This window comes from Camelina sativa, chromosome 17 (genome assembly GCF_000633955.1).
Source record: "Camelina sativa cultivar DH55 chromosome 17, Cs, whole genome shotgun sequence".
Classification (NCBI taxonomy): domain Eukaryota; kingdom Viridiplantae; phylum Streptophyta; class Magnoliopsida; order Brassicales; family Brassicaceae; genus Camelina; species Camelina sativa.
The window spans coordinates 3,141,864-3,165,817 of record NC_025701.1 but is presented as its reverse complement, the minus strand read 5'-3'; the positions used below and the strand labels follow the sequence as shown (position 1 = coordinate 3,165,817).

General features: G+C 37.7%; 8 protein-coding genes across 9 annotated transcripts in view; 3 read left to right on the top strand and 5 right to left on the bottom strand.

Annotated features, from left to right (window-relative positions):
- The window catches only part of LOC104754968, an 11,079-nt gene extending 7,663 nt beyond the window's left edge, over positions 1 to 3,416 (bottom strand). Inside the window, exons 1-8 of the mRNA XM_010477268.2 lie at positions 2,518 to 3,416; positions 2,037 to 2,281; positions 1,360 to 1,773; positions 1,227 to 1,277; positions 1,062 to 1,144; positions 523 to 622; positions 358 to 436; positions 145 to 268 (exon numbers count right to left, since the gene is read on the bottom strand). Coding sequence (XP_010475570.1) covers positions 145 to 268; positions 358 to 436; positions 523 to 622; positions 1,062 to 1,144; positions 1,227 to 1,277; positions 1,360 to 1,773; positions 2,037 to 2,207 — 1,022 coding nt within the window. The 5' untranslated portion in view covers positions 2,208 to 2,281; positions 2,518 to 3,416. The remainder of the gene's footprint in view (positions 1 to 144; positions 269 to 357; positions 437 to 522; positions 623 to 1,061; positions 1,145 to 1,226; positions 1,278 to 1,359; positions 1,774 to 2,036; positions 2,282 to 2,517) is intronic.
- LOC104754966 (LOB domain-containing protein 1-like) lies at positions 3,694 to 7,305 on the bottom strand. The gene is made up of 3 exons (XM_010477265.2): positions 5,330 to 7,305; positions 4,676 to 5,253; positions 3,694 to 4,117 (listed from the first exon to the last, which is right to left on the bottom strand). The coding sequence occupies exons 2-3, from the start codon at positions 4,913 to 4,915 to the stop codon at positions 3,776 to 3,778; spliced, it is 582 nt and encodes a 193-aa protein (XP_010475567.1). The 5' UTR covers positions 4,916 to 5,253; positions 5,330 to 7,305; the 3' UTR covers positions 3,694 to 3,775.
- On the bottom strand, positions 8,444 to 10,661 carry LOC104754965 (L-ascorbate peroxidase 1, cytosolic). 2 transcript variants are annotated; one of them, XM_019239764.1, is made up of 9 exons: positions 10,558 to 10,661; positions 10,009 to 10,141; positions 9,732 to 9,906; positions 9,548 to 9,613; positions 9,257 to 9,391; positions 9,083 to 9,162; positions 8,894 to 8,996; positions 8,754 to 8,812; positions 8,444 to 8,667 (listed from the first exon to the last, which is right to left on the bottom strand). In XM_019239764.1, the coding sequence occupies exons 2-9, from the start codon at positions 10,125 to 10,127 to the stop codon at positions 8,652 to 8,654; spliced, it is 753 nt and encodes a 250-aa protein (XP_019095309.1). In that variant the 5' UTR covers positions 10,128 to 10,141; positions 10,558 to 10,661; the 3' UTR covers positions 8,444 to 8,651. The 2 variants fall into 2 exon arrangements, with proteins under 2 accessions (XP_019095309.1, XP_019095308.1); XM_019239763.1 differs by lacking the exon at positions 8,444 to 8,667 and having other exon boundaries at positions 8,726 to 8,812; positions 10,009 to 10,142; positions 10,558 to 10,660.
- On the top strand, positions 12,304 to 14,137 carry LOC104754964 (mitogen-activated protein kinase 13). The gene is made up of 6 exons (XM_010477261.2): positions 12,304 to 12,618; positions 12,695 to 12,824; positions 12,899 to 13,036; positions 13,115 to 13,447; positions 13,528 to 13,711; positions 13,808 to 14,137. Exons 1-6 carry the CDS (start codon positions 12,476 to 12,478, stop codon positions 13,969 to 13,971), a joined length of 1,092 nt encoding a protein of 363 aa, XP_010475563.1. The 5' UTR covers positions 12,304 to 12,475; the 3' UTR covers positions 13,972 to 14,137.
- On the top strand, positions 16,748 to 19,155 carry LOC104754960 (probable serine/threonine-protein kinase RLCKVII). Its single transcript, XM_019239622.1, has 5 exons — positions 16,748 to 17,134; positions 17,479 to 17,720; positions 17,819 to 18,008; positions 18,107 to 18,498; positions 18,596 to 19,155. The coding sequence occupies exons 1-5, from the start codon at positions 17,002 to 17,004 to the stop codon at positions 18,902 to 18,904; spliced, it is 1,266 nt and encodes a 421-aa protein (XP_019095167.1). The 5' UTR covers positions 16,748 to 17,001; the 3' UTR covers positions 18,905 to 19,155.
- LOC109130227 lies at positions 19,409 to 20,067 on the top strand. Its single transcript, XM_019239623.1, has 2 exons — positions 19,409 to 19,602; positions 19,732 to 20,067. The coding sequence occupies exons 1-2, from the start codon at positions 19,431 to 19,433 to the stop codon at positions 20,049 to 20,051; spliced, it is 492 nt and encodes a 163-aa protein (XP_019095168.1). The 5' UTR covers positions 19,409 to 19,430; the 3' UTR covers positions 20,052 to 20,067.
- On the bottom strand, positions 20,318 to 22,248 carry LOC104754961. Its single transcript, XM_010477259.2, has 4 exons — positions 21,654 to 22,248; positions 21,175 to 21,577; positions 20,546 to 21,091; positions 20,318 to 20,457 (listed from the first exon to the last, which is right to left on the bottom strand). The coding sequence occupies exons 1-4, from the start codon at positions 22,214 to 22,216 to the stop codon at positions 20,341 to 20,343; spliced, it is 1,629 nt and encodes a 542-aa protein (XP_010475561.1). The 5' UTR covers positions 22,217 to 22,248; the 3' UTR covers positions 20,318 to 20,340.
- LOC104759113 (neuroguidin-like) lies at positions 22,344 to 23,898 on the bottom strand. Its single transcript, XM_010482082.1, has 7 exons — positions 23,865 to 23,898; positions 23,544 to 23,758; positions 23,282 to 23,458; positions 23,034 to 23,195; positions 22,789 to 22,940; positions 22,602 to 22,701; positions 22,344 to 22,515 (listed from the first exon to the last, which is right to left on the bottom strand). The coding sequence occupies exons 1-7, from the start codon at positions 23,896 to 23,898 to the stop codon at positions 22,504 to 22,506; spliced, it is 852 nt and encodes a 283-aa protein (XP_010480384.1). The 3' UTR covers positions 22,344 to 22,503.

Genomic DNA, 23,954 nt, shown 5'->3' with positions numbered 1-23,954 from the left:
TAAAACGAAAATTAGCTAAAAGTATTTCAAACTCTTCCTTCACTAGCACTCTATTTAAAACAACAAGGACCCAAGGTAGGATGACAAGTACGGGAAAGATCGCCAAAGATGATAGCAGAAACGAACAGAAAGTGGTTAGGGTACCTTGTGGAAAACAGCCAAACGTGATTTGTTGGGAGACGCCATTTCCGGCAAAATGCAATTATTTCGGAAGTTGAATAGAACTTGGGCTTACCATTACCTAACTCGGTAACGGCCGTCACTACCACTGCAAGATGCAAATCAACATTTCTTTTTATCTGAACATCTTTAGCAGACTTATCTGACTTTCACAATTAAGAAAAAAAAAAACCTTACCATAATCATCCAGTGGGCGTTGACCATGATCTCCAAGAACAGCTGTAACAAGTTCCATAGATATGCACATGTGATTTTCCTGGAAGAAAATGACTTATTATGAGCTCACTTTTTCTGGCAGCAATTGAGAATTTGGGTTGTTTAAAGCTCTGTCCATGGAAATACCTCAAGAAAATCATTGAACTCTGTCTCTTTCTCTAGAGCTTTAGTTCCCCAAGCCTCCCTGAACACCCGTGAAAGGACAAAAACACCTACTGCAGTATAACTGCAAATGAAATATTGGGTTAGCATATGAGAAACCGCTTGGTCGCCAGCTCAGTTTGCAATCACCATAAAGAATCACATAACAACATCAGAAATGAAAACGAGTAGTAAAATGCATTTTTGCTTCATCAAAAATGTTTTCAAATTATATCTGTAATGTGGTGTGGAATCTTTATCCGTAAACGCAACATGAATACGGAATACCATCAGCAGGCAACAAAACTCCAGAAAGAGAAAACATAAGATATTTTGTTGGACATACTATGAAACTAAAATGAAGTAGTAATCTATCTTGTAAGTGAAAATAAATGAAAAGTGTAAACCAAATCTAAAGCTTGAGTTTGAGTTTTAGTGATTGGAGTTTTGTCTAAGATTCTTTGTGAAGAGCTCATCAATAATCAAGGAAGGAATAACTGAAGCTTCAGAATAAATGAGCTTACATATTACCAAAGCTGTTCTTTGCATATGCTCCCCCTTTGTGACCGGCGTACATAAAGAGAGAGCCTGAATGCTTCTGGGATACCTGTAAAAGGTGCATTAAAACAAGTTCGTAAAACTTGAGAGTGTCAATACAGATATTCAATATAGGGTGTTGTTGTTGATACCTCTAGAGTTGCCAATCCTTTAGATACCATCTCAATCATTCTTGCTCTTATCTGCCAATATTAAGATAAGCATAAATAAAGCAAACTAACAATAAGTGCTACAAACAACAAGCAGTCAAGGAAAAGGCACTACCTCTTGGTCAGTCTTTTCGTTCTCAAATTTAGGATAGAAAGTGGCTCTGATCTGAGCATGACAATAAGTCGATTTGTCGACTGTAAAATTTTCCGACCCGCAAAAATTGCTTAGATTAAGACCATCTCCAGAAGAAGCTGTCTGTGAGACAGCTGACGTTTTACCAACTTGTGTTGCCGAAGAAGATCCATATGACTTAGGCTTCCACACTAGATTTTGAACAGTTTTGTTGCTTGTTGTACTTTGACTCGGTAAGACTGAAACATTAGTGTTGCTTTCCGCAAGACTCAACCCACCAAATTGATTGTTTACTGCTTCTGCAACAACGGATACAGAACGATCACTGGATTCAGATGGAGGAGCATCCATCTTCGGTTTCACTTGCCACTTCTGCTCAGCGTGACCTCTCTTTTTCTGCCAAAAAAACAAGAAACTCTCACAAACCAAGACTGAAGACAAATAAAGTTTCAATTTTTTTTAAGATGCAAAATTCAAACTCGTTTCCAGATAATCAAAAATCTAAAGTCATATATTACTGAACCACAAACTAATACATTGTAGACGAAGCAATCAAAACCCAGAAAGTGCAAATTTTTCTGAGGGAGTCATAACAAAATCGATAAAAATTGACAAATTGTTTATATTATTAACCCAGATTAAGGAAAGCATAATGAAACCTGCTTCTTAGGCATATCTGAGGGAGATAATCTGATGAAGGAGTTAAAACAGAAAGAGCGAGCAAAGGTAAAGTAAGGAGACGAAGATGATCGGAGAAGAAGAGAAGAGGTTGGAGAAAGATGGATGTTGAGAGAGAAAGCAAAGAGTGCTCTGTGTGGAACTGACGACATACACACGTGGCTTATATTGGTGCGAACCACGTAATATCGAAGAGGAGAGATGGCGGCGACCAAGTTCGGGATAGCTGTGAAACCGGCGGGACGACGACGGAGTTAAAGAGTGGGTAATGTTATGGTGCAGGGAAGAGCACCGTAAACCCAAAAACAAACAAACAAAAACTAATAAATGGGCCTGAGATGGGCCGGTTCATCACCTACCATCTAAACAAGAACGTTCGACAAGGGTGGGTGTGGGGGACATTAAGCATAGAAATAGCTTCATGGTTTAACATTAACAAACAAAAGGAGTTAGTTAGTTTACCTCAAGGAAGGATTGGAATAGAATGTCCCAACTGATTACACTAGAGAGTCTTTTATTTAGTCTCTCGCCTATAGTCACCACGCACAAAACGATACCTAAGCAACCAAAAAGTACAAAACCAAAGACTTCCCGATCGAGAGAAGCAACAGATCCAACCCGAGATTTCAGATCAATTTTCTTTACCAATTGATATATCAATCAACTAGGGTTCGGGTTCCGGTTCCGGTTCCGGTTCCGGTTCGTCTTCGTCTTCCTCCTCGGATAAATCTGGGAATACAAATTTCTCTTCGAAGCTTCTCCAGAATCTGAAACGAATTAAAGTAAAGTGATTGAATCTGGATCGATCGAGAGATCAGAGATCCAAAACCTCGTCTCGTATGGGTATGGCTTTCCTTGAAATTTACTGAAATGTTTTTTAAGTGTTGAGATTTGATTTGGGCGGAAGAACAATCTAAAACGACTTCGTTTTTAACCTTCACAAAAAAAAAGGTTGTTAAAAAAGGTAGAAGATGAGATCGGTTCGGTACTGTCTACGCTAACACAAACCAAAACCGGCTTATTAACCAATCGGACCTAAAATCCGCTTTTAAACCGGTAACAAGTAATATGGCCCAAAATCAAAAAAACACAGAGAAAATTGCTGCACTCTGAGTGTTATCGAAAGGTAGGTAAAAACATCAAACATATGTTAGCGAAGATAAAGCATCGAGCAATAAGCAATATACCAATTCTGATCTCCCCTCGTGAGAATCGGAGAGATTTGAAGGAGAAATTTGAAGATATTTTATACTAAACGAAGAGGACGAATCGTAGAGAAAAAAAAAAACATATCAAACAGTCGAAGCAGAAGAATAGATTGAATATGAACCCTAAGGTTTCCAAAAGAAACTTAGAAGGTTTAGAGCGTGTGTAGTCGTCGCCGAAGAAAAAGAAATCGACACACGACAAAAGTAATTAAATAAGGAAGGCACACGACGTCGTTTAGGTTTTTTTTAGGCATTGCATTGGTTTAGAACCGGTTTAGTCGACATCCGGTGTACTTACCGATTTGTGTCTGAACCACCTCTCCTTCTTTCTTTTTTTTTCCAAAAAAATAAAATAAAATAAAAATAATAGTAATAATAACCGACGCGTTAAATTAATAGAATATGGTAATTATTATTTGGAGTTTTGACATGAATTGTCTGAAAATTCTATTATACATTTTTGTGTGCTAAATTGCTAAAAGTAGTAGAAAAGGTAGTCAAAAATATATTCATCAGGTCCAAAGAGGATCCCACCACAACATTGATGTGTTGGTGTTGGTGTTGGAGTTGTCATCAAGGAATCCCAAATCATTGCTCTCAAAAGACATATTATCTTGTTCTTGTTTCTTCTGTACTTGCTCCATGTTATAAATCAACTCCAGTAAATTTGATCTTTGAAGTTGCATATTCACCATCTCCACTTGAGCTTTTGCTAGCTCTGCTTGGAGTTCACTCACTTGTCTTTGTAGATGGTATATCGCACCCGCACTTCCATACACCGGATCTCTTATTCTTGCTTCCGCTTCATACACCATACTTTTGACCGCATCAGTTCTTTGTGATTCTGGAAGTTCCTGAAAAATAAAAAATATATAAATAACCAATCATATGAGTTGGAAGCGACTGACTGTTTGATTTAAGCTTTTCATCAAGACAATATAAATGTTCATAACACTCATAAACTGAGTTTTTTTTTTTGGTATCTGACCAAGTAGAGTAAAGACCAATATTCTACAAGACTTTGTCAAAAGGTGGATGAAATGGACAACGTTGAGAATGACATGTGGGTTAAGGTTTTTCTTTAGACGTAATTAAGATATGTAGTAGTTGTGTAAACATGATAAATTTACGTTTTTTTTTTTTTTTCTTTTTATTAGCAACAGTTAGATATGCAATTCTTTTGTTGAACATAGAGGAAGTTGTTTGGCATTACAGAACAAGTAAGGTCCAATTTTCACATGACCTATGAACTCTTAACCCTTTTACTAGCTTCGTAAATAAGAACAGAGACAGCAATAGTCCCATACTCCCATCTGTCTATTAATGATATATAAATCTGGTCCCTTGTTCACATTAAACTGTTCAAGATTATCTTCTAGTCATTGTACACCAATAATTAAATAGATAGGTACCTGCAAGAACTTAATGATGTTGCTGGCTCCAAAGACACGGTGGGCGATGGTGAACTTGGCCGGATCCGTTGGAGGGAAGTACGGTGCTAAAACGCATTTCTCTGCGCAACGCCGCCTTAGGATTTTGCAAGCAGCGCATGGGCTGAGCACCACCCGCGGTGAAAGCGGTGGTGGAGGAGAAGATGAAGAAGAGATGATGATTGGAGTGGTAGCGGCAGCAGCGTCACCATTACTCTCCATATCTACTAAGGTCTAATGTTTTTAATCGATCAAATCGTGAATTATGAGGGAAGAAAGTGACAAATGTGTAAGTAGTCTTTGAGAGGTGAAGTGCTTTTTGGTGGGGAAAATAGCTTAGAGAAGTGTATATATAGGGGAGAGACACAAAATGATGTAAGGAAGGAAGTGACCACCCTGACATCACAATCTCGACTTCTGACGTCAATATGTCTTTTTGGTTGAAAGTTAAAACATGTTTCCACATTACGGTGGCTACTAAATTCCTCCACGCTTTCATGATTCAACGGTTTGCTTGACTTTGGCAAAATTATTTTTCTTCTCCTCTTAGATTTTTCTCCCTACGTACGTATTATTTCCATTAGTCTCTAAAAAAATCATTAGTAGTCCATTGGTATTCTATACTCTTTGTCTTACCTTCTATAATAGTCTTTCTGATTATGAAGAACCAGCAAAAGATTCAAGAGGTTCCAAAATCACTGAAAATTATTATATTTCTCTTTTTATATATCTTTAATGCATATTTTCTACTTTAGTTATACTGAAGTAGATAATTTGCACCTGTAAAATTGTTTTTAAGATGGTCAGTATACAGCAATGTGCCTTAGTTTTGAGAATAATTCAATAGGTCTTTAAATTTATAACTATAACTAGATGTTCAATTGTATAAGTTCATGATGCATTATAATAATAAATTAATAATATTCTCTCACATAGAGTAAAGTTTAACTATATAACTTAGTTTGATTATCATTTTAACTCAGTGCTGACTTGTATGTAAGTCGTTTTTAAGTACTGATAGAGAATTTGACACAAAAGGCCAAGTGATTTATTTTAGGTTGCCTAATTTTTGCTGAAACGTATTTTGTTTTTATTTAACCATTATTCTTGGGAGTCATTTTATATAAGTTATATTCAGATATTGTCTAAGACTTTTCTGTTTGAAGACTTAACACATACGATTTTTGTTTTTCAAATTATATCAACCTTTTTATACGTATGTATGCATATATATAAGGAGAATTGCAAAAGTGCGTTAAGAGTCATTAAGAAAATATAATTCCGAGCGGTCCCAAAGCATCAAATTTATTTTCAATTGTGTCGTCTTCGTCACGTACCAACATTAAGAAGAAAAAATTAAAAAAATCAAATAGAGGAAAGACACGTAGCCAGTGAGATTGCTAAAAGAGTTATTGGGTGTGCTCTTGCTTCCACCTTCAACAAATTGCTATCTGTCTGACTGTCTCTAATACTACACGTACTCTCAACTAAATCTTCAACTCCTTTTTTGAAAATGACTAAAGCTTTTCTCTTTGTTTTCTTTAGAAAAAGTTGTGAATTGTGATTATATGTGTTATACAAAAGTTATTTTTCTATTACTACGTTAAGTATAACAGACCTCAGTCACCTTACTAAATCGCAAACCCATCGAGTTTATGATAAGTTTCTGAGTGGAATTTTTTTACGTCTTTTGTTTCTGAGTGGAAAAATAAAAACCAATCAATTCAATTCTTATGAAATGATTTATTGTATTGTTTATTCTTCAATTGGTCAAAGATCGTCTTTTGCACCATGTACACGGAGATGTTTAGTCCAAATCTCTCAATCAATACTGTAAGTCTAACAGTATCGTCATCATTATCCTCAGACCATATATATCATCAATACCTTTTCCTCCAATCATATCTTCTTGGGCCATCTTTTTTTTTCTACAATTCGTTGTGCAGTTAAATTCCATCAAATCGTTACGAGTGGAAATTTATTGATAAGATTCCACTAATGTTGGAATAGAGACAAGAAAGTTGGGATTGTTTGGAAAAATGATCATTTGTTACCTTTCACTTCAAAGTACTAAACACTAACAAGCAACAATATATCATTCACTAATTAACTACCATTCGCATTCGCCTCGCAGTTGTATGAAAAGGGTACGTAATCATGCAGCACATTTTTACTATAGTTATTTAGACTCTATATATGTAAATGTTTATCATCAACACACTCTTTATATACTTAAACAGGGACATGCACGCATAAATTTTTAGAGTATATATGGGGTCATATACTTGTTGACTTTGGTCTTTAAGAGTCATATCGATTAGTAGAATTTGTAAGCGATTCCCTCAAAAACAGGGAAATACACAGAGGTTGTCAAATGTACGTACGCCAAGGGATATATATATGTATATTATTGATTACGATCATCTGCCCTGCCCAAATTTAATCGTGCATTTAATCTAATACCAAAGTTTCTCTGTGTACCGAATCAATGATCTATTTGACTCATTGAATATATGATTTCAACGAGTCGTATATATTTCCAAAATTTCCCAGTTCATAGAAAACAGAAAAAGAATTGGCTAGGGTTATTTAAAAGTAACAAAACCAAGCTAATAATTAATTATCAGATTGAAAAAAAAAAGATTTATCCAATAAAACATAAAAACATTAAAATTCTAGTGTTTTACCGCTATTCCTTCTTTTTTTGGTCTCCCTATACAGTCTACACTCTACTTGAACAGCTCATTTTTGTCTTTTTAATACTTATGATGAGTGTTTTGTTCTTTTGAAGCTATAATTGCTTTGATTTCTTTTCTGATAAAGTAAAAGTAAAAACAAAAACAAAAAAACAAAAAAACAAAAGAGACCCACACGAAATGAAAGAGGAGCTCAGTAAAAAAATTACAGCCGAATCCAATTTTCCACACAAAAACTTCTAACTCTCAATGGTGTGAATGTGATATACAAAATGTCACTCCACTCCTGCACATTTATTTTTTGTTGCTCCAATCTCATTCTCATATTTTCTAAAGTATACGATTCATTGTTCTCATCAGAGTGTTCCAACGGTCCAAGATACGTAAAATTACAAGAATCGAGCTCCAACTAGTTAAATATCACAACCCGATTCCGACATCGACATGGACCATGCACGCAAGATTCAAGAGAGCCTAATTGCAGATTCGGCACATTTAGGATCAAAATAACATAAAATTAGATTAAAACCGGTTTAGAAAATATTTATTAAAAAAAAAGGGTTTAGAGAAGCACAGAAGAAAGCTAATTCACTTCAAGCTACTCTATTCCCTCGGCCGTAACAAAAGCTCCAGCCACTTTGGTTAACGCACGGACATCATAAGCCAGAGCCAGCCGTCTCAACCCACGCCAATCTAGAACATCATCCGAGCTCGTGATCAACATCAATTGAATCTGACATAATTGGCATTTTCTTTCATGCTGTTGCTGGTGATGCCTAAATTCATTAAGTTGAAACAAAATTCGTCGAGTGTGTTGCGTTAGACTCGTTTTACATTTGGGTTACCGTTAAATTAGAGCCCTGGTTTATCTTGTGTGAGTTCACCTACATAGGCAAATTATACATACTAGTGCTTCTGCGTATCTTCAAACTCTTTGAGACAAGCTGAAAGACTTACACCTCGTGAACACAGAGGTAAGAGTACTTATATCTCATTGTTTTGTTGGGTGGAGGCAGTCTACCACAACAGCAGCTTTGAATAATTGAGGCACAAATATGAGAGAATTAATTTTATTAAAATGTCTAACCAGCAGCAAAAGCGCAAGGGATGTGTCAAATCACAACCCACCGAAAAACAAGATACGCAAATCCGAGAGTACATTAAGCAATCATATGACAAAGTTCAAATGCAATGCGACCCCTCCGGCCCCCAACCAAAAACAGCCAAGAGTCTCACAGACACACACACACATACGTCACAGCTTAAGCATCAGCAAACCTGCAACCAACAAAAATACAAACTCAGATCACACCACTGGATTAATATTTACTTTCTAATATAATTCATAGATTCAAGATAAGTACCCAAGCTCTGAAAGCTTCAAGTGGGCCTCAGCGTAATCAGCGAAAAAGGCTTCTTCATCCTGTTCCCATTGTCACAAGAAACCATGAGTTCTCTTTATCTCTACCAAGTGAAGAACATAGAAAAGAGAAAGAATGCATACAGCAGCGTATTTCTCGACTAAAGGACGGAAAACGGGATCGTCCAATAGCGCCTTGTCAGAGACAAGCTGAAGAAGGCCTTCCTTCTCACCGCTCAAGAGTTCCCTGGTCATATATACTTTGGTTAATAACCATATCAACCATTGAATACTCATACATAAATCAAGACTGTAAAAACTTGGAATACTCACTTGAAGTAAGAGTTGTCGAAGATTAGAGGGTTTGAAGTCCAGGCACCTTCGAAGCCAGACCTATCCTTGTGGCATCTTCCCTGTGATATCATAATTTGCAGTCATTCATCACAACTTGTACGATTGGAACCAAAAAAGAACAAAAATGTTCAAGCAGTTAAGAAAGACACAAACCAGAGTGTGAGCACCAGACAAAGCAACAATGTCCTTGTCAGATAAGCCCATCTGCTTGCTAAAGACATCTCTCAAGTGCTCACAACCCTTTGTAGCATCAGGAAGACGACCCTCTGGAGGTGGCTGGGGCTTGTCCTGAAAGCAAGATATGCATGTTAGTAACACGAAATCAAGTCTCACAATCGTGATAGAATAGCCACATTATCCATTAGCCATCTATACAAATAAGCAGACCAAATTCTTTACCAAATTAACCATATAATCATAAACAAATCTAAACCAAAGACTGACCTCTCTTCCAGGGTGGAAAGGAATTTCAGGGCCACCAGTAACTTCAATGCCCACAACACCAGCAAGCTGAATGACCAATTTCACACCATAGGAAACAGTGAGTTAGGAACCAAACCCTCGAGTTAACCACTGGGACCACGAACCAAAGAGTTGTTTTTTGTTTGGTCTGGTATAAATCATGTACCTGATGGAAGTCAGCAAAAGAGATGGTTGGGAATTGCTCCCTGATGGGTTCCAAAAACCTAAGAGCAACGTGGATACCACTGTTGGCTCCGTGAGCTTGCTCAGCATCAAACCTCATTGTTCCAAAGGGACCACCAGTCCTTGAGGCGCAATCGAATGTTCCAGCAGAGTGCCATCTAAAAGATATAGCCAAAAAAAAAACAGATCAGCCATCAGAAGAGTGTTGCACATCATTAAATACTTAATGAAACAGGACGCTGATATGATGAGTTACTTACGCGAGTCGGACCATGATGGGTGCACAGTTCTTCTCAGCGATCATCCCTCTAAGCTTTCTCCTGCACTTCTCAATAGCCTTGAGGTAATCTTCGCTCACGGTTGGGTAGTTCTTCGCCATCTTAGCTAAAATCTGGTACAAAATACACAGATATATATAAGCCTCACTAGTACATATACACACACATCAAATCCACAAAACAGACGCAATCCAACAACCTATATGAATCATAAACAACAAGAACCTCTACGAGTGAAAAAACCCTAAATCGGTCACTAATAAAATAGTAAACTACCAGACGAGTGAGCTAAAATAAACCCTAATCTCTCATAAACCTTTCATCAAATCACAAAATTAGCCAAGAAACCTAGCAAGATCGAACCAACCACAGAGCTAACATAACTAAACGCCGAAAGCAACAACAGATCCAGAATCTACTAACGAAAAACACATGGTTCTACTCAGATCAAGCCTAGCATAACAATGATCTGATGGATTGAAGATGACAATGGAAGCAGAAGCAGAGAGAGAGAGTTTTTTCGGGTTTACCTTTTTTTTTGCCGAGGAAAGGGATAATAAAAAAAAATCTGATAAGAGCGAGTGGCTGGCACAAGTAAGACACGAGTACCTTTTTAATGAGAGAGCGTTGAGGAGAGAAAGAAAGGAGAAATGGAAATATATATAGAGATGATGGGCCTGTTTGTTTCATTTCATGTAGAGGGGAGAGAACCTTCTAGTAGATCTCTCTATCGATGCCGTTAGATGACGGATATCGTGTGGTCAAAATCTGCCATTGTGATCAACGGTTGTGATTCTACGCACGGATTTTAAATGGACGATGGGATCTTAGGGTAGGTGGGTATATTAGATGGGAAAAGAATAATTAGGATATAATTGTCAAGGTGCTATTGGAGGAAACATGGCTTCGTGTGACGGACCCACTAACTTGGAAAAGATAAAAAAAAATTCAATAAAAGGAGAGTCGATGTTGAATTTTTTTTTCAGAGGGAATTGACGAAATTAGGCATCATAGGACTTGTCATAGCGAACACGTTGGGCAGGGGTATTTTTGTTATTCTGACGCTTACAGGTGTGAACGCGTCTCACGCACAAGAAGATGCCAATTGGACTTAAGAGAATTTTGGTAACGTCACAACGGACGATATTAATTAGGTTTCTCTCACGGTCTCTCTCACCCGTTGAAAACTACTAGTCATTATTAACCAATGCGGTTTGGTTCGGAATTTTGAATCGGGTTTATTTTGAAAAACATTGGTTTATTTTGGACTAGGTCAAACAAAATGTCTCTGTTTCAATGGTAAAGACCACTTTTTACAGTACTTTCTGTTGTTCTGCTTGTGGAAAGATTCGAGATTTTTCAGAGTTGTTTGATGGAAGCTGCTCTCGATGGAAGTCCTGAACTCATGTTATTAACGCAAGCCAGTAAGGAAGGCAAGCACGTCACTCTGCACCAACAAAATGCTTCTTTGGTCTGTCTTTTACAAATTGTGAGTTTTATCTTCCCTAGTGTATATATATATATTGTTTCTTTATTCCTCAACTCTGTCGTATGGCCTAGTATTTTGTTTGTAATATATAGTGACATCCTTGTTCTTCTTCTGATTTTGCAAGCTGAGCATGGTCTTAAAATCAAGTTGTTTTTGTAGTTGTGGTAAAGGTTTGGATCATAGCTGAGGAAAATGAAAAAGCAATGTGAGAGACCCTCCTTCTAAGGGGAAAAATTGCATTGTTTCCAAGTGTTTACTCCTAAAATGCTGAAGGTAATTTGAAAATTTCATTGATATTTTTTTTGTGGTTCCTGAGTTTGATTTGTTAGCTTTAGTTGTGAAAGAGAACTGTATGGTTTGATCACATTCTCAGCTTCTCTGATCTTTAATGTGCAAGGAGTTAAAAAGATGGGACAACCGGATCGAGAATAATGCACATGGTGAAAATGAGTTCAGATGTGACATTATTATTAGCACACAAGCGAGCTGTGACATATGAAGGCTTGGATGATATTGAGATTCATTTTGAACTGATGACTTGAGACTAATCTCACTTTCTGTATGTTTACCATTTTTCTTTTTAATATTGGATTTCCTAGGGACCCCTTGATCCACAAGGAGAGAGCTTTTTAATACTCCACTAGTATACATACTCTACTTCTCTTTAAGTAGTCCTTTTGAATTTTTCTGTAATGATGCAGAAGTCAAGATTAACCTCGAATAATAATAATTCTCATTCAAATTTCAAAGTTCAACGGATCAAATAGAAAAAAGGTTGTCTTTATTTGGTCCACCAAAAGCTAAAGGTACCCACTTATTTCTCTCCTCTTGCTCACTGCTTTGCCTTTTTAAAGGCCACAACAGCCAGCTACTTGAGATATGAAACAGTCATTTTAAAACTTGTTTTCTATTTTGATCTTAAAACTTTTGTCTTGGTCTGAGAGTTCTTCCAAAGAAGAGATGGAGAATATGGAAGATGGAGGAATACCGACATATGATGGTAGATATGTTATGTACAATGTACTCGGTAACATTTTCGAGCTGTCTTCAAAATACATTCCTCCTATTCAACCCGTCGGCCGAGGTGCCTATGGCATTGTCTGGTAAGTCTTTATCACTTTCAGTCACCTCTTGTTTACAATCTTAATCTCAATTTCCTTCCTTTTCTCCTGATTGCAGCTGTGCTACAAACTCAGAGACAAACGAAGAGGTCGCTATAAAGAAGATAGCAAATGCATTTGACAACAGAGTTGATGCTAAAAGAACCCTCCGAGAGATTAAACTCCTTTGCCACATGGATCATGACAATGTAATCTCTTCTTGACTGATTTTGATGAGAACACTCACAGAGTTGACTTATCAGTATTCACATTTGCTACGCAGGTTATCAAAATGAAAGATATTATCGAGCCACCAGAGAAGGAAAGGTTCGAAGATGTGTATATTGTTTATGAATTGATGGATACTGATTTGCATCAGATCATTAGATCCACTCAAAGTCTAACAGACGACCATTGTCAGGTGATGATCAGTGTGACACACATTCATAATCATATCTTGTTACATAAATTTTGATATTTTTGGTTCTGTCGTCTCCAGTACTTCCTTTACCAAATTTTAAGAGGCCTAAAGTACATACACTCTGCAAATGTACTTCACCGCGACCTGAAACCGAGCAACCTGGTTTTAAATACGAATTGTGATCTTAAAATATGTGATTTTGGGCTAGCAAGAACGTCGAATGAGACAGAGATAATGACGGAATATGTTGTGACAAGATGGTACCGTGCACCTGAATTGCTTCTCAACAGCTCGGAGTACACAGGAGCTATTGATATTTGGTCTGTTGGTTGCATTTTCATGGAGATACTAAGAAGAGAGACGCTTTTTCCTGGTAAAGATTATGTTCAGCAGCTGAAACTTATCACTGAGGTAAACCTGCAGCTATAACCATTTTAATGTGTGTCAGTGTGTGTGTTTAAAAGCATTTCTCTGTTTTGGTTTATTTTTAGCTGTTAGGGTCACCAGATGACTCTGATCTCGACTTCTTGAGAAGTGATAATGCGCGAAAGTACGTGAAACAACTCCCACATGTTCAAAAACAATCATTCAGAGAAAAATTTCCAGACATTTCCCCAGTGGCACTAGATCTTGCTGAAAAGATGCTAGTTTTCGATCCTTCGAAACGCATCACAGGTGTGTATCATTACCACGTTGTCTTACTACTTTTGGATGCTATAAGTGGAATGTGAAATACTAACAGGAATGTTTTAATTTGATGTGGAATTGTAGTGGAAGAAGCATTGAAGCAGCCGTATTTGGCAAGTCTCCATGAGATCAACGAAGAACCAACGTGTCCTTCTCCTTTCAGTTTCGACTTCGAGGAGACAGCCTTAGATGAACAAGACATCAAGGAGCTTGTCTGGAGAGAATCTTTACACTTCAAGAATAAGTAATCTCCCGAATTCTCACTATCCCAACAAGTTAAGACACAATTGAAAGCTTATTTTTCTAAGTTGTGGGGAACATGCATGTATTATTTGTTTTGATGATGGTTGGTTGTGCAATGCGAAGAAAGTGCTCACTCTATCAGACCATTAAGCGATTCCAAATAATTTCATCCCGACCAATCTATACAAAGACCAAGCTAATTCGACCATCCTCTGCCTAAATCGATCTAATTTCACCAAATCTATAATCAATTAGCTAAATCATAACCAATGTATATAATACGATAGCCAAATTGAAATTGAACCAAGCAAGTCAACATCATTTTTTTAATATGAATAAACGTGTAACAACTATAAAAGAAACCGTATTTGCTTACAAAAGCCAAACACGTCTTAGTTTATGGATGCTGGTTCCAAATTAATTAATAAGCAATATCTTTGTTGAACCATACAATTTTTCTATAGATTATGTTCCTTTCTTAAGTTAAATAATTTGAGCTGTCAAAACTAAATTCTAATTTATACTTATCTTCAATCCAATGTTAATTAAAAGTCTTAGATAGTTATATGAATCAATTTTTTTTAACAAAAAGGAAGTTGACTAGATTTGTTTATGCCCGACCAACACCAAGGAAATTCTATTTGAGTGAATCATAAATTAATGAAATAACGAAATAATATTTCAACTATATATCTCATTGACATTTTTTTTTAAAGAACCACAATACGAGACTAACCAATAGTATCATTTTATTTTGACTATAAATAAAGGCTTAAATGCATCAAATTGTATCGACATCCACATGCATATGTTACTGAGAATGTTGTCAACATTTCTTTCTTTTTCTTACGAACGAAGAATTATTAAAATGTTAGGGAAGTAGAAAAACAAACATACATGATACATGCATGAAGTACAGTTGAATATAATAAACTGATTATAAATCTATATAACACTGAAAATTTTACATTAAAAACTCCGCACCAAAAAATATGACATTTTTCCAATTAAGAATGCTAAATATAGAATCAAAGTCAAATACAATAAGCAATGTGAAACAAAATACAAAAACTAATAGGCAAATGTAGTTTAATGCCTAATCAGACGACGGGATACTGTGGGCAAGTAAACTGAAAATGGAACTATCAATGTATAAACAAAATTTTGTTCATTTGTAGTCTTAAACTTCTTTTTAGAATAAACACAATGCCTAACGTTTTGTGAGGAATTAAAGACAAAAAATAAAAATTTTATTTCTTTCGAAGTAACAACAACAACTATTTTTTCAACATAGCTTTTTTACTATATTGCCAGCAAAGGATGGTCTGTCAAATTTTGTAAAAGTCTTTTTTACGGCCTAAAAAGTCAAACGTGTTTTTAATACTCCTACATTAATTAACAAAAACAAGACAGGAGTTGTTGTTAATGCAGCCTCTTGTTAATTGAACATTGGTTTCGTGTACACGCGGTCGCAGTTAATCACACTCTGTTTGGGAACCATAAAAACCAAAGAAAAGGCTGTTTATTAGTACTAAAAAAGTTAAGAAAAACATTCAAAAAGACAACAAAGCGCGTGGAGTTAAAAATGTGGGACCCACAGTGACGTCCTTAATGTTTTTCACACCTCTTCTTTTTTTTTTTTTAAACCAAACAAATTTGTAAATTGGCTGTCTACTATACCAACGTCACCCTCCTCCGTAAGGTGATTGGTGACAGCTACACAAAAACAAAATAATGTTACTGTCAGGTGCTCTCTATAACCATATAACTAAATAGTAATCTCGACATTTCAAAATCTATACTATTCTAGTAATCTGTCGTACCTGTCAAACACCGAGTTTAAAAAAAAAAAAAAAGTGTTACATAGATAAAAAGAAGTTTATAAGACTAATAAAATGATAATTTTAGGTTTAGTGTTCAATTGTACAAAAACTACAATCATATCAGAAACACAATTTCTAGAGTACAAAAATTGGCTCAAAAACATGGTCTAATATCTAATGTATTAGACCACATAAATTCAAATAATCGGTAATAGTATATTGTAGTATGAAGATCTGTCTACTCGAATCACATAAATTCTATACACGGATTTCCATATATATATATTGATAATTGATTAAATTTTGAAGATTAGAAAAAATATTAATGATAAATTTGGTAGTATAAAAATGGTACTATAATCTTATAAAGACTAACAATATAAATTATAATCTTGTAATAAAATTCAGTCAAGTGATAATTTATTTTGCTCAAGTTTGGTATAAAATGTAAGTACAATCAATATAGAATAAAGATTTGTCAATCTAATAAGTATAAAATCTGATAAAATTTTGTTAGTCTGATAAACTAAATGATGATAGCAGATGACACGAGTTAATCGCAGTATCAAATACTAATAAAATTTATCAACAAGTGACATAAGCTCCATTAAACAAACGCCACGTCAGAATCGACGGTGCTTACTGCTTAGTTAATCGAACCGGCGGAGAGGTAGATGACAAATTAAAAAGTTGACCCAAAAAAGCTCCACAAGTGCTCTTCGCCCTTACGTGGCGTCTCCTGATACGTTGTCGTCAATAGTAGCCGTACGTTTCAGGAAGTAAAACATTTTGTCTAGACGTGGCTGGATTTGATTAGACGCGTTTATGTAATGTACCGTGAACCTTATCGTAGAAGATAACTGTACGTTTTCTCTTGTGAAGAAATATATATATATATACTCTATGGTTTTTTTTTGTTATACTATTAAAAAGGCGAAGAAGAATTAAGCTTTCCTCTGTTTTGTCACTAAGCTCTCTCTCTCTCTCTCCTTCTTTTTCGCAAATTCTTCTTTCGTCTTCGACTTTTTATTTATTTTTTCTTTTCTTTTTCTCTTTGATTGTTTTTTCTTTTCTTCTTAAAGTCGTGTTGGGTTTTATCTGGGTTTTCTGAATTTTTGGTTCTCAACGAGGAAGGAAGGAAGGAGGATTAGAGAAGATTTTAAAAGAGGAGAGAAGGGAATTGCTCTTTTGTCTTCTTCAATTTTTATATCGATGGGTTGTTTCGGACGCAGTAAGAAACCGACGAGCAAACGATCGGAGTCGGAGACTAATAGGAAAATTGTCGGTGGTGGTACTAGCCTCGCTAAGAGTGATAAGCGCGATGATCAGACTCAACCCACTTCTGGTATCAACTCTTCTCTCTCTTGCTCTTCCACAGCCTCTTGTGTATATGTTGAATTGTTTGGATCGGGGCTCCTATGTTTTAGGTTGTCTGTATCTCTGTTACATTTGGGAGAGTTGTTGTTTCTTTGAGAATTTGTATTGAGTTTTTTCGTTCATCTGTTGCATGTGTACTATTCACACACCGTATGAGTGTGATGTTGGGTTTTTGAATTGAGTTAGGTTTTGTCTTCTCATGGAGGAGAGACAAAGTTCAAAAATTGAGTTTTTATTTTTTTTGGTATTGATTTGGTTAAGTCACACATGGATATGTAATTGATTTCATCATTCCTATGTGTTTGTTTGTAGATTCGACAAAAGTGAGTCCATATCGAGATGTAAACAATGAAGGAGGAGGAGTTGGTAAGGAGGATCAGCTATCACTTGACGTGAAAGGTTTGAATTTGAATGACCAAGTCACAGGGAAGAAAGCTCAGACTTTTACCTTTCAAGAACTTTCTTTAGCTACTGGAAACTTTAGATCGGATTGTTTTCTTGGTGAAGGAGGTTTTGGTAAAGTTTTCAAGGGTACTATTGAGAAACTGGATCAGGTACCTTGCACTAAGTGGGACATACAAATTCCTATCTTTTTATTATGATGAATTGGGTGTGTGATTTGTCAGAGTTTTTTGAAACTTCCTTCTGCTAGGTTGTTGCTATCAAGCAACTTGATCGTAATGGTGTTCAAGGAATCAGGGAATTTGTGGTTGAGGTATTGACACTAAGTCTTGCTGATCATCCAAATCTTGTGAAGCTTATCGGGTTTTGTGCTGAGGGTGATCAGAGACTTTTGGTTTACGAGTACATGCCGCTTGGATCTCTCGAAGATCATCTACATGGTATGTTCTAAACTCAACTTCTGTTACTCTCTTTTTTCTCTTTCTCAATTTGTTTTGTTGATTATCTAACTTTCAGTGTTGTTTTTAACTGTTTCAAGATCTCCCTAGTGGTAAAAAGCCTCTTGATTGGAACACTCGGATGAAAATAGCAGCTGGTGCAGCAAGAGGTCTGGAGTATCTGCATGATAGGATGACACCCCCTGTGATTTACCGAGACCTTAAATGTTCGAATATTTTGCTTGGTGAAGACTATCAACCGAAACTATCTGACTTCGGGTTGGCTAAAGTAGGACCAAGCGGGGATAAAACCCATGTCTCCACAAGGGTTATGGGAACATACGGATACTGTGCTCCTGACTACGCTATGACCGGTCAGCTCACATTTAAATCCGATATCTACAGTTTTGGAGTAGTCCTTCTCGAGCTTATCACTGGAAGGAAAGCAATTGACAATACAAAAACGCGTAAAGATCAGAATTTAGTCGGATGGGTATGTTCTGTATCTTGACCTGTGTCTCACTATATATAACCTTTACTGAAACAACAACACTCATACTTTTTTTTTTTTGTCACTGTTTTCTTTACAGGCACGACCATTATTCAAAGACAGGAGGAACTTCTCGAAAATGGTTGATCCGTTGCTTCAAGGACAATACCCGATAAGAGGACTGTACCAAGCACTAGCAATATCAGCAATGTGCGTTCAAGAGCAGCCGAGCATGAGACCAGTGGTATCTGATGTTGTACTGGCACTCAACTTTTTAGCCTCTTCGAAATATGATCCGAATAGCCCTGGCAGCAGCAGCAGAAAACACCATTCTTTTCACAGAGATAGAGATGACGAAGAGAAAAGACCAGACCTTGTCAAGGAAACCGAATCTGAAGGGTCGTCATAGGAGAGATCCAGTAAGCGAGTGGTAAAAATATTAAAATCTAGTTTTGGCTTTCACCAAGAAATTGGGGAAATAAATATATATAATCAGCTCAGGTACATTTTTAACATCTCTTGTGGATGTAAAATCTTGACTCGGCGTCTTTGTATGTAGAATGTTTTTCTTGTGTAGAAAAAAAAAAAAAGAACCATTTGTTTTGGGACATATATTTATATACATATATTGAACAGAAAACAAACTTCTTTTTATCCTTATAATATTTTCCCATCAAAAACCCTAAGTAGTATTGTATTTTTGATGAATCATAGAATGGCCAAAGTCGTAAATATGTAAAAGATATGGGACTATGATATCGATTCAGATCACGTGATGCAACTTTTCCCGCGTGAGGCCGTTAAGGTTAATGCCGTTAAATAGCCAAAACTGATCGAAGGAGGGCTTCACAAATCTCTTTCTCTCTTCTCTCACTGCTCTCTTAGCTGGTTTTAGTGATTCTTGGAAGAGAAGTTAGTTACAAGATAAGACAACAATGGCGGAAAGATCCTTCTCTCAGCTCCCGATCTCGTCTTCTTCTTCTCACATAGGCAGGAGGACGCAAAACTTCCGGAGAGGGATGTTTCCGGTGTCGGATTATTGGATCCACGCAATTCCGGTGATCGTTTTCCTCTGCTTCTTCACCCTCTGGATCTTTTCACACTCAGGTCCGATTCTTTAATCTCTTCTCGCTTTGTTTCTTTTCTTTTTGGATCTAAGAAAATATTTTCCCGAGAAAGTGGTATCAAGAATCTTTCTGGTTTTGGTTTTTTTGATGGGGGTTTTATGAATCACAGTGAGCGTAGACATGAACGATGGAGAGATAATGTCGATACATCTTCTTGAGAAATCCATGGCAGCCGTGAGAAACGAGTCTCATGTCAGTTTAGCGGTTCTTGCTTCCTCTGCTGTTTCACCTGCAGCCTCAGGTCTCGTCGTCTCTACCAATCAGAACCTGACAACTCCTCATCACAACGCTACTCAATCTCACAACGCAACTCAATCGCACAACGAAGTAAAGCAAGCCACTGTGAACAAAGCAAAGCAAGCCACGGTGAAGAAAGCAAAGCAAGCCACGGTGAAGAAAGCAAAGCAAGCCACACCACACGCCGGCTAAACTCTGACCGGAGATATGTTTCTTTACGGTGCATGTCTTCTTCTTCTTTCAGTATATGAACAGAGAGTATAGAATAATCCAAATAGTGAACTTTTCTTTTTTAGGGGGATTGATATTTTTTTTTCCTCTGTATTTGCTATGAAAGCAAAAGAGTGTTTTGGTTTTGGAGTCGAGATTGTAAAGATTCAAACAATAGTTTTGCATTTAGGATTCAAAATTGTTGTCAACAATACAGAATGTTTCCAAAAGTATGCATGAAGAGATCTTTAGTGAGTACAATATCTGAATGTTACTGCTGTGGATGTTCGAGCTCACTGATCTCTCCATCTGCGCAGTTTCCCACCCAAATATACATCGTTTTGTTTCTCCGACTTGGCAATACTCTGCAACAATCCCTCCTCGGTGACTGTTGAGTAACCAAAAACCAAACCAGTATCACTAAATTAGAACGCAAGTTGCTAAATAATGAAGCAAAGAGAAGGATGTGGACCAACCTTGTGCCACCTGAGGTTATCAGGTCGCTTGAGAACGACGACAGAATCAATCTTTCCAGGGGAATCAAGCCTCCATCGGCAGCCAGGAATACGTCTAGTCTTGTCCAAGTTGTAGTATCCAATCACTTGGCGACGTCCTTCATCATACTTAGCCGAGTTTAAGTAAAACACGAATGGTCTCTGGCACGGATGCCTCGACACGGGTCTCGTGTTAAATGCGTAACCAATGTAGTCGGCTTTGCGGAACCAGTTTAGGAATGTTCTCGAAGGCATCTCGAGCTCGCGAGGGGATATGATGCCTCTGATTATCTGGACTACGAATCCCCATGAGACAGAGATGGACCAGAACCGGTTCTGGTCATAGCAGATGGACTGCTGGAATATGCTGGCTGGATCAAGAACTGCTGACGACATCAAGTGTCGAAGCGCATGTGCTCGCTTCATCTTCGGGAATATTGGCTGCACAACATCAATGTGGTGCAGTGACACCAGAGGAGCCACCGGGTGTGCACCTAATAGCCCCAATAAGTCCCCATATACATCGTACTGCATACATAGAACTATGTTCTCATCTCATCTATACCGAAACCAAACCGAAATTACTGAACAAAAAGGTTAGTACAAGGCACCTGGTGAAAGCCAGGTTCTTTGGTGAGGGGTACTCCAAGCTCAGTCATACAAGCTTGGATGCGATCATCGCTTCCGTAGAGACCAGGGTACCGTTGGATGCAACGGTCCTGCATCCTCGAGAGCTCGAGTGCTAGAGCGTAGCTAATGGCGAAACCACCACCTCCAAACGCCATTGAGTAAGAGAAGAAGATGTTCTGAACATGAGCCTCCGAGGAGCTACCAACATAGTAGAACTGAGTGTGGTCGTACTTTGAGAGGACGTTGACCACATTGTCCACCAAAAACACTGTGTCGTCATCTCCCATGACGAACCACCGTACCCCTTCTTTCCCTAGCCGTAGCGTCTCCGTCACTACTCGAGTTAACCTCACCGCCGATCTGTCCCCAACTGGATGCGTATACCTAAAACATGACTTTTTGATTTGAGTAAGGTTTCTTATAAAACACGTCAGATATTGTAGAGATGAGTAATTAGTACCTGAAGCGTGAGGTGTCTTCGGAGATTCTGATTTCGGGAAGTGGTTCGTTACGATAAGTTCGGACTCTCTTGTCAATCCAGACAACGCCACGAGTCTTACCAGGTCGCCACCATGATTTGATGTACTCTTTTCTCGTCTCCCACAGAACTGAAGACGCTGCGATCCCAAAAACGATGTGATCAAGCGTGGTGTTGAACATCCTCGGTCGTTGCGGGTAAAGAGCGGGGACACGTGGAGGCACATCATCGTCTTCTACTTCCTCCGGAACAACAGAGGAAGTGTTTGTTTGGTCGACAAGGGACAGATGGCTATAGGTAGATGAAGAGGGACGGCAGGTTTTGCGTCCGCCCCCTCCTCCCGTGGTGGAGATGAGAAGCAAAGGGAGGAAGAAGAGGAAAATGAAGAGCCATGGCAGAGGAGATCTGAGGAAGCTTAGATGAGATGTCCGAGAAGCGTTGCTGATGTTGTGGTTTTGTGTCTGGTTTCTTGGGTGGTGATGATCTTCAAGAAGTCTGTTCTTAGGGTTACTCAGATTGGTGTTGGAGCTTGAACTGTTTCCCATGGCTAAATGGGAAGAGAGGAGGAAGAGATTGATACTACTTTTGTTTTGTTTTTGTTTTTCAATAAGATTTTGTTACATCACTTAAAAATTGAAAAGGAAGTTTCGGTGGTAACAAGCTAAATTTAGCTAAAGAGAAAAGGTCTCTTCCGAATTTTACTGCAAGAGCATGACCATGAACCAAATACTAAAACAGTAAAACTGCAAAATTATGTGTTCTTACATTCATTACTTTCAATCATCATAACTTGGAAACAAAATTGGTGCAGTGATGCAGCAAAAGTAACCAGTCAGTGCCTTGTCTGCGAAAAATAAACAGTACACTGTCAAAACACATAAGAAATGAAAATAATTGATAATACAAAGAGTAAACAGTAAAACGATTTACCTTTCTTTTCTTGAAACTTCCTCCCCTTTTACGGGGCTGTTCACCATCTTTGTCCAAGAACTTGAATTCATCCATGAAATTCTCGGTTAGTCCAAGCAACCTGATTCAGTTGAACATGAGTGCTATCATCACATAAAGACCAATCAAATATCAGACATTTCAGTTTCCAACCAAAGCAGACACGTACCCGCTGCTTGATTTCAAGCGCTTTTCTCTCTTCTTATCCTCTTTAGTGCGAGGTGCCCGAGTGAAGAGCTCTTCTTCTGCTTGTTGTTGCCTTTCATATTGTGTTATGAACTTCTTCTGCTCCCTGCTCTCAGCCCCATAAAAGTCTCTGATCTGTTTATAATATACATTCACCCATTTAGTTCTAACATCAAATTTAATCGCTACCAATATATCAACTGCAAAGTTAGTTTTCTTCCAGCCGACCTCTTCAGGCTTGTCCTCGAGATCATCCAACACATCTTTCCAGTATGTATCTTCAGTAGCTCTTAAAAAGTGTTTCTCTTTTCTGGCAGCGTTTCTTTCCTGTTTTGATGTCTTATCATCCATAGACATCGGAGCGAATTTCGGTGGTCGATAAACACCATCCTACATTATTTACAGAGGCAAACAGGTCAATGAAAAGAACATAACAACATACTTCTTCACAAGTATTTGGGGATTGTAAAGTTCACCTCTTGATCATCCTCAGTTTTGTCAGCAAGTAAGTCTGGTTTAGGCTTATAATTAGAAAGATCTTCAGATGCTTGGGCAGCACCAGATCCCTTTCCCTCGGCTAGCTCTGTCACAGACCCACCGGTAGTAGTGAGCTTCTGAATCTGGTACTGAAGTTTTTTGTCTATGGGACGAATCTACACAATAAATAAAAAACAAGCTTTAAGTACTACTCCATGACTTGGTGGTGGTATAAAGTGGAAAAAGACAAAAGATGCAAACCTTTTCAAGAAACATTCGTATCTCTACAAGGCTCCTTACAACAGGATGGCTATCAATAGATAATCCTTTTGTTTTCCTTAGCNTGGTCGACAAGGGACAGATGGCTATAGGTAGATGAAGAGGGACGGCAGGTTTTGCGTCCGCCCCCTCCGGTGGTGGAGATGAGAAGCAAAGGGAGGAAGAAGAGGAAAATGAAAAGCCATGGCAGAGGAGATCTGAGGAAGCTTAGATGAGATGTCCGAGAAGCGTTGCTGATGTTGTGGTTTTGTGTCTGGTTTCTTGGGTGGTGATGATCTTCAAGAAGTCTGTTCTTAGGGTTACTCAGATTGGTGTTGGAGCTTGAACTGTTTCCCATGGCTAAATGGGAAGAGAGGAGGAAGAGATTGATACTACTTTTGTTTTGTTTTTGTT

Excerpts from the sequence above, each read along its gene's own strand:
- LOC104754966 (XM_010477265.2), bottom strand. The coding sequence starts at position 4,915 with ATGGAGAGTAATGGTGACGCTGCTGCCGCTACCACTCCAATCATCATC. Across the intron at positions 4,118-4,675 it reads ACATCATTAAGTTCTTGCAG|GAACTTCCAGAATCACAAAG; the intron begins GTACCTATCTAT and ends TTTATTTTTCAG.
- LOC104754965 (XM_019239764.1), bottom strand. The coding sequence starts at position 10,127 with ATGGCGAAGAACTACCCAACCGTGAGCGAAGATTACCTCAAGGCTATT. Across the intron at positions 9,392-9,547 it reads CTTTCCACCCTGGAAGAGAG|GACAAGCCCCAGCCACCTCC; the intron begins GTCAGTCTTTGG and ends TCTTGCTTTCAG. Across the intron at positions 8,997-9,082 it reads TTCGACAACTCTTACTTCAA|GGAACTCTTGAGCGGTGAGA; the intron begins GTGAGTATTCCA and ends ATATATGACCAG.
- LOC104754964 (XM_010477261.2), top strand. The coding sequence starts at position 12,476 with ATGGAGAATATGGAAGATGGAGGAATACCGACATATGATGGTAGATAT. Across the intron at positions 13,037-13,114 it reads TAACAGACGACCATTGTCAG|TACTTCCTTTACCAAATTTT; the intron begins GTGATGATCAGT and ends TGTCGTCTCCAG. Across the intron at positions 13,448-13,527 it reads AGCTGAAACTTATCACTGAG|CTGTTAGGGTCACCAGATGA; the intron begins GTAAACCTGCAG and ends GTTTATTTTTAG.
- LOC104754960 (XM_019239622.1), top strand. The coding sequence starts at position 17,002 with ATGGGTTGTTTCGGACGCAGTAAGAAACCGACGAGCAAACGATCGGAG. Across the intron at positions 18,009-18,106 it reads TCTCGAAGATCATCTACATG|ATCTCCCTAGTGGTAAAAAG; the intron begins GTATGTTCTAAA and ends AACTGTTTCAAG. Across the intron at positions 18,499-18,595 it reads ATCAGAATTTAGTCGGATGG|GCACGACCATTATTCAAAGA; the intron begins GTATGTTCTGTA and ends TTTTCTTTACAG.
- LOC109130227 (XM_019239623.1), top strand. The coding sequence starts at position 19,431 with ATGGCGGAAAGATCCTTCTCTCAGCTCCCGATCTCGTCTTCTTCTTCT. Across the intron at positions 19,603-19,731 it reads CTGGATCTTTTCACACTCAG|TGAGCGTAGACATGAACGAT; the intron begins GTCCGATTCTTT and ends TATGAATCACAG.
- LOC104754961 (XM_010477259.2), bottom strand. The coding sequence starts at position 22,216 with ATGGGAAACAGTTCAAGCTCCAACACCAATCTGAGTAACCCTAAGAAC. Across the intron at positions 21,578-21,653 it reads GAAGACACCTCACGCTTCAG|GTATACGCATCCAGTTGGGG; the intron begins GTACTAATTACT and ends GTCATGTTTTAG. Across the intron at positions 21,092-21,174 it reads AAGAACCTGGCTTTCACCAG|TACGATGTATATGGGGACTT; the intron begins GTGCCTTGTACT and ends CTATGTATGCAG.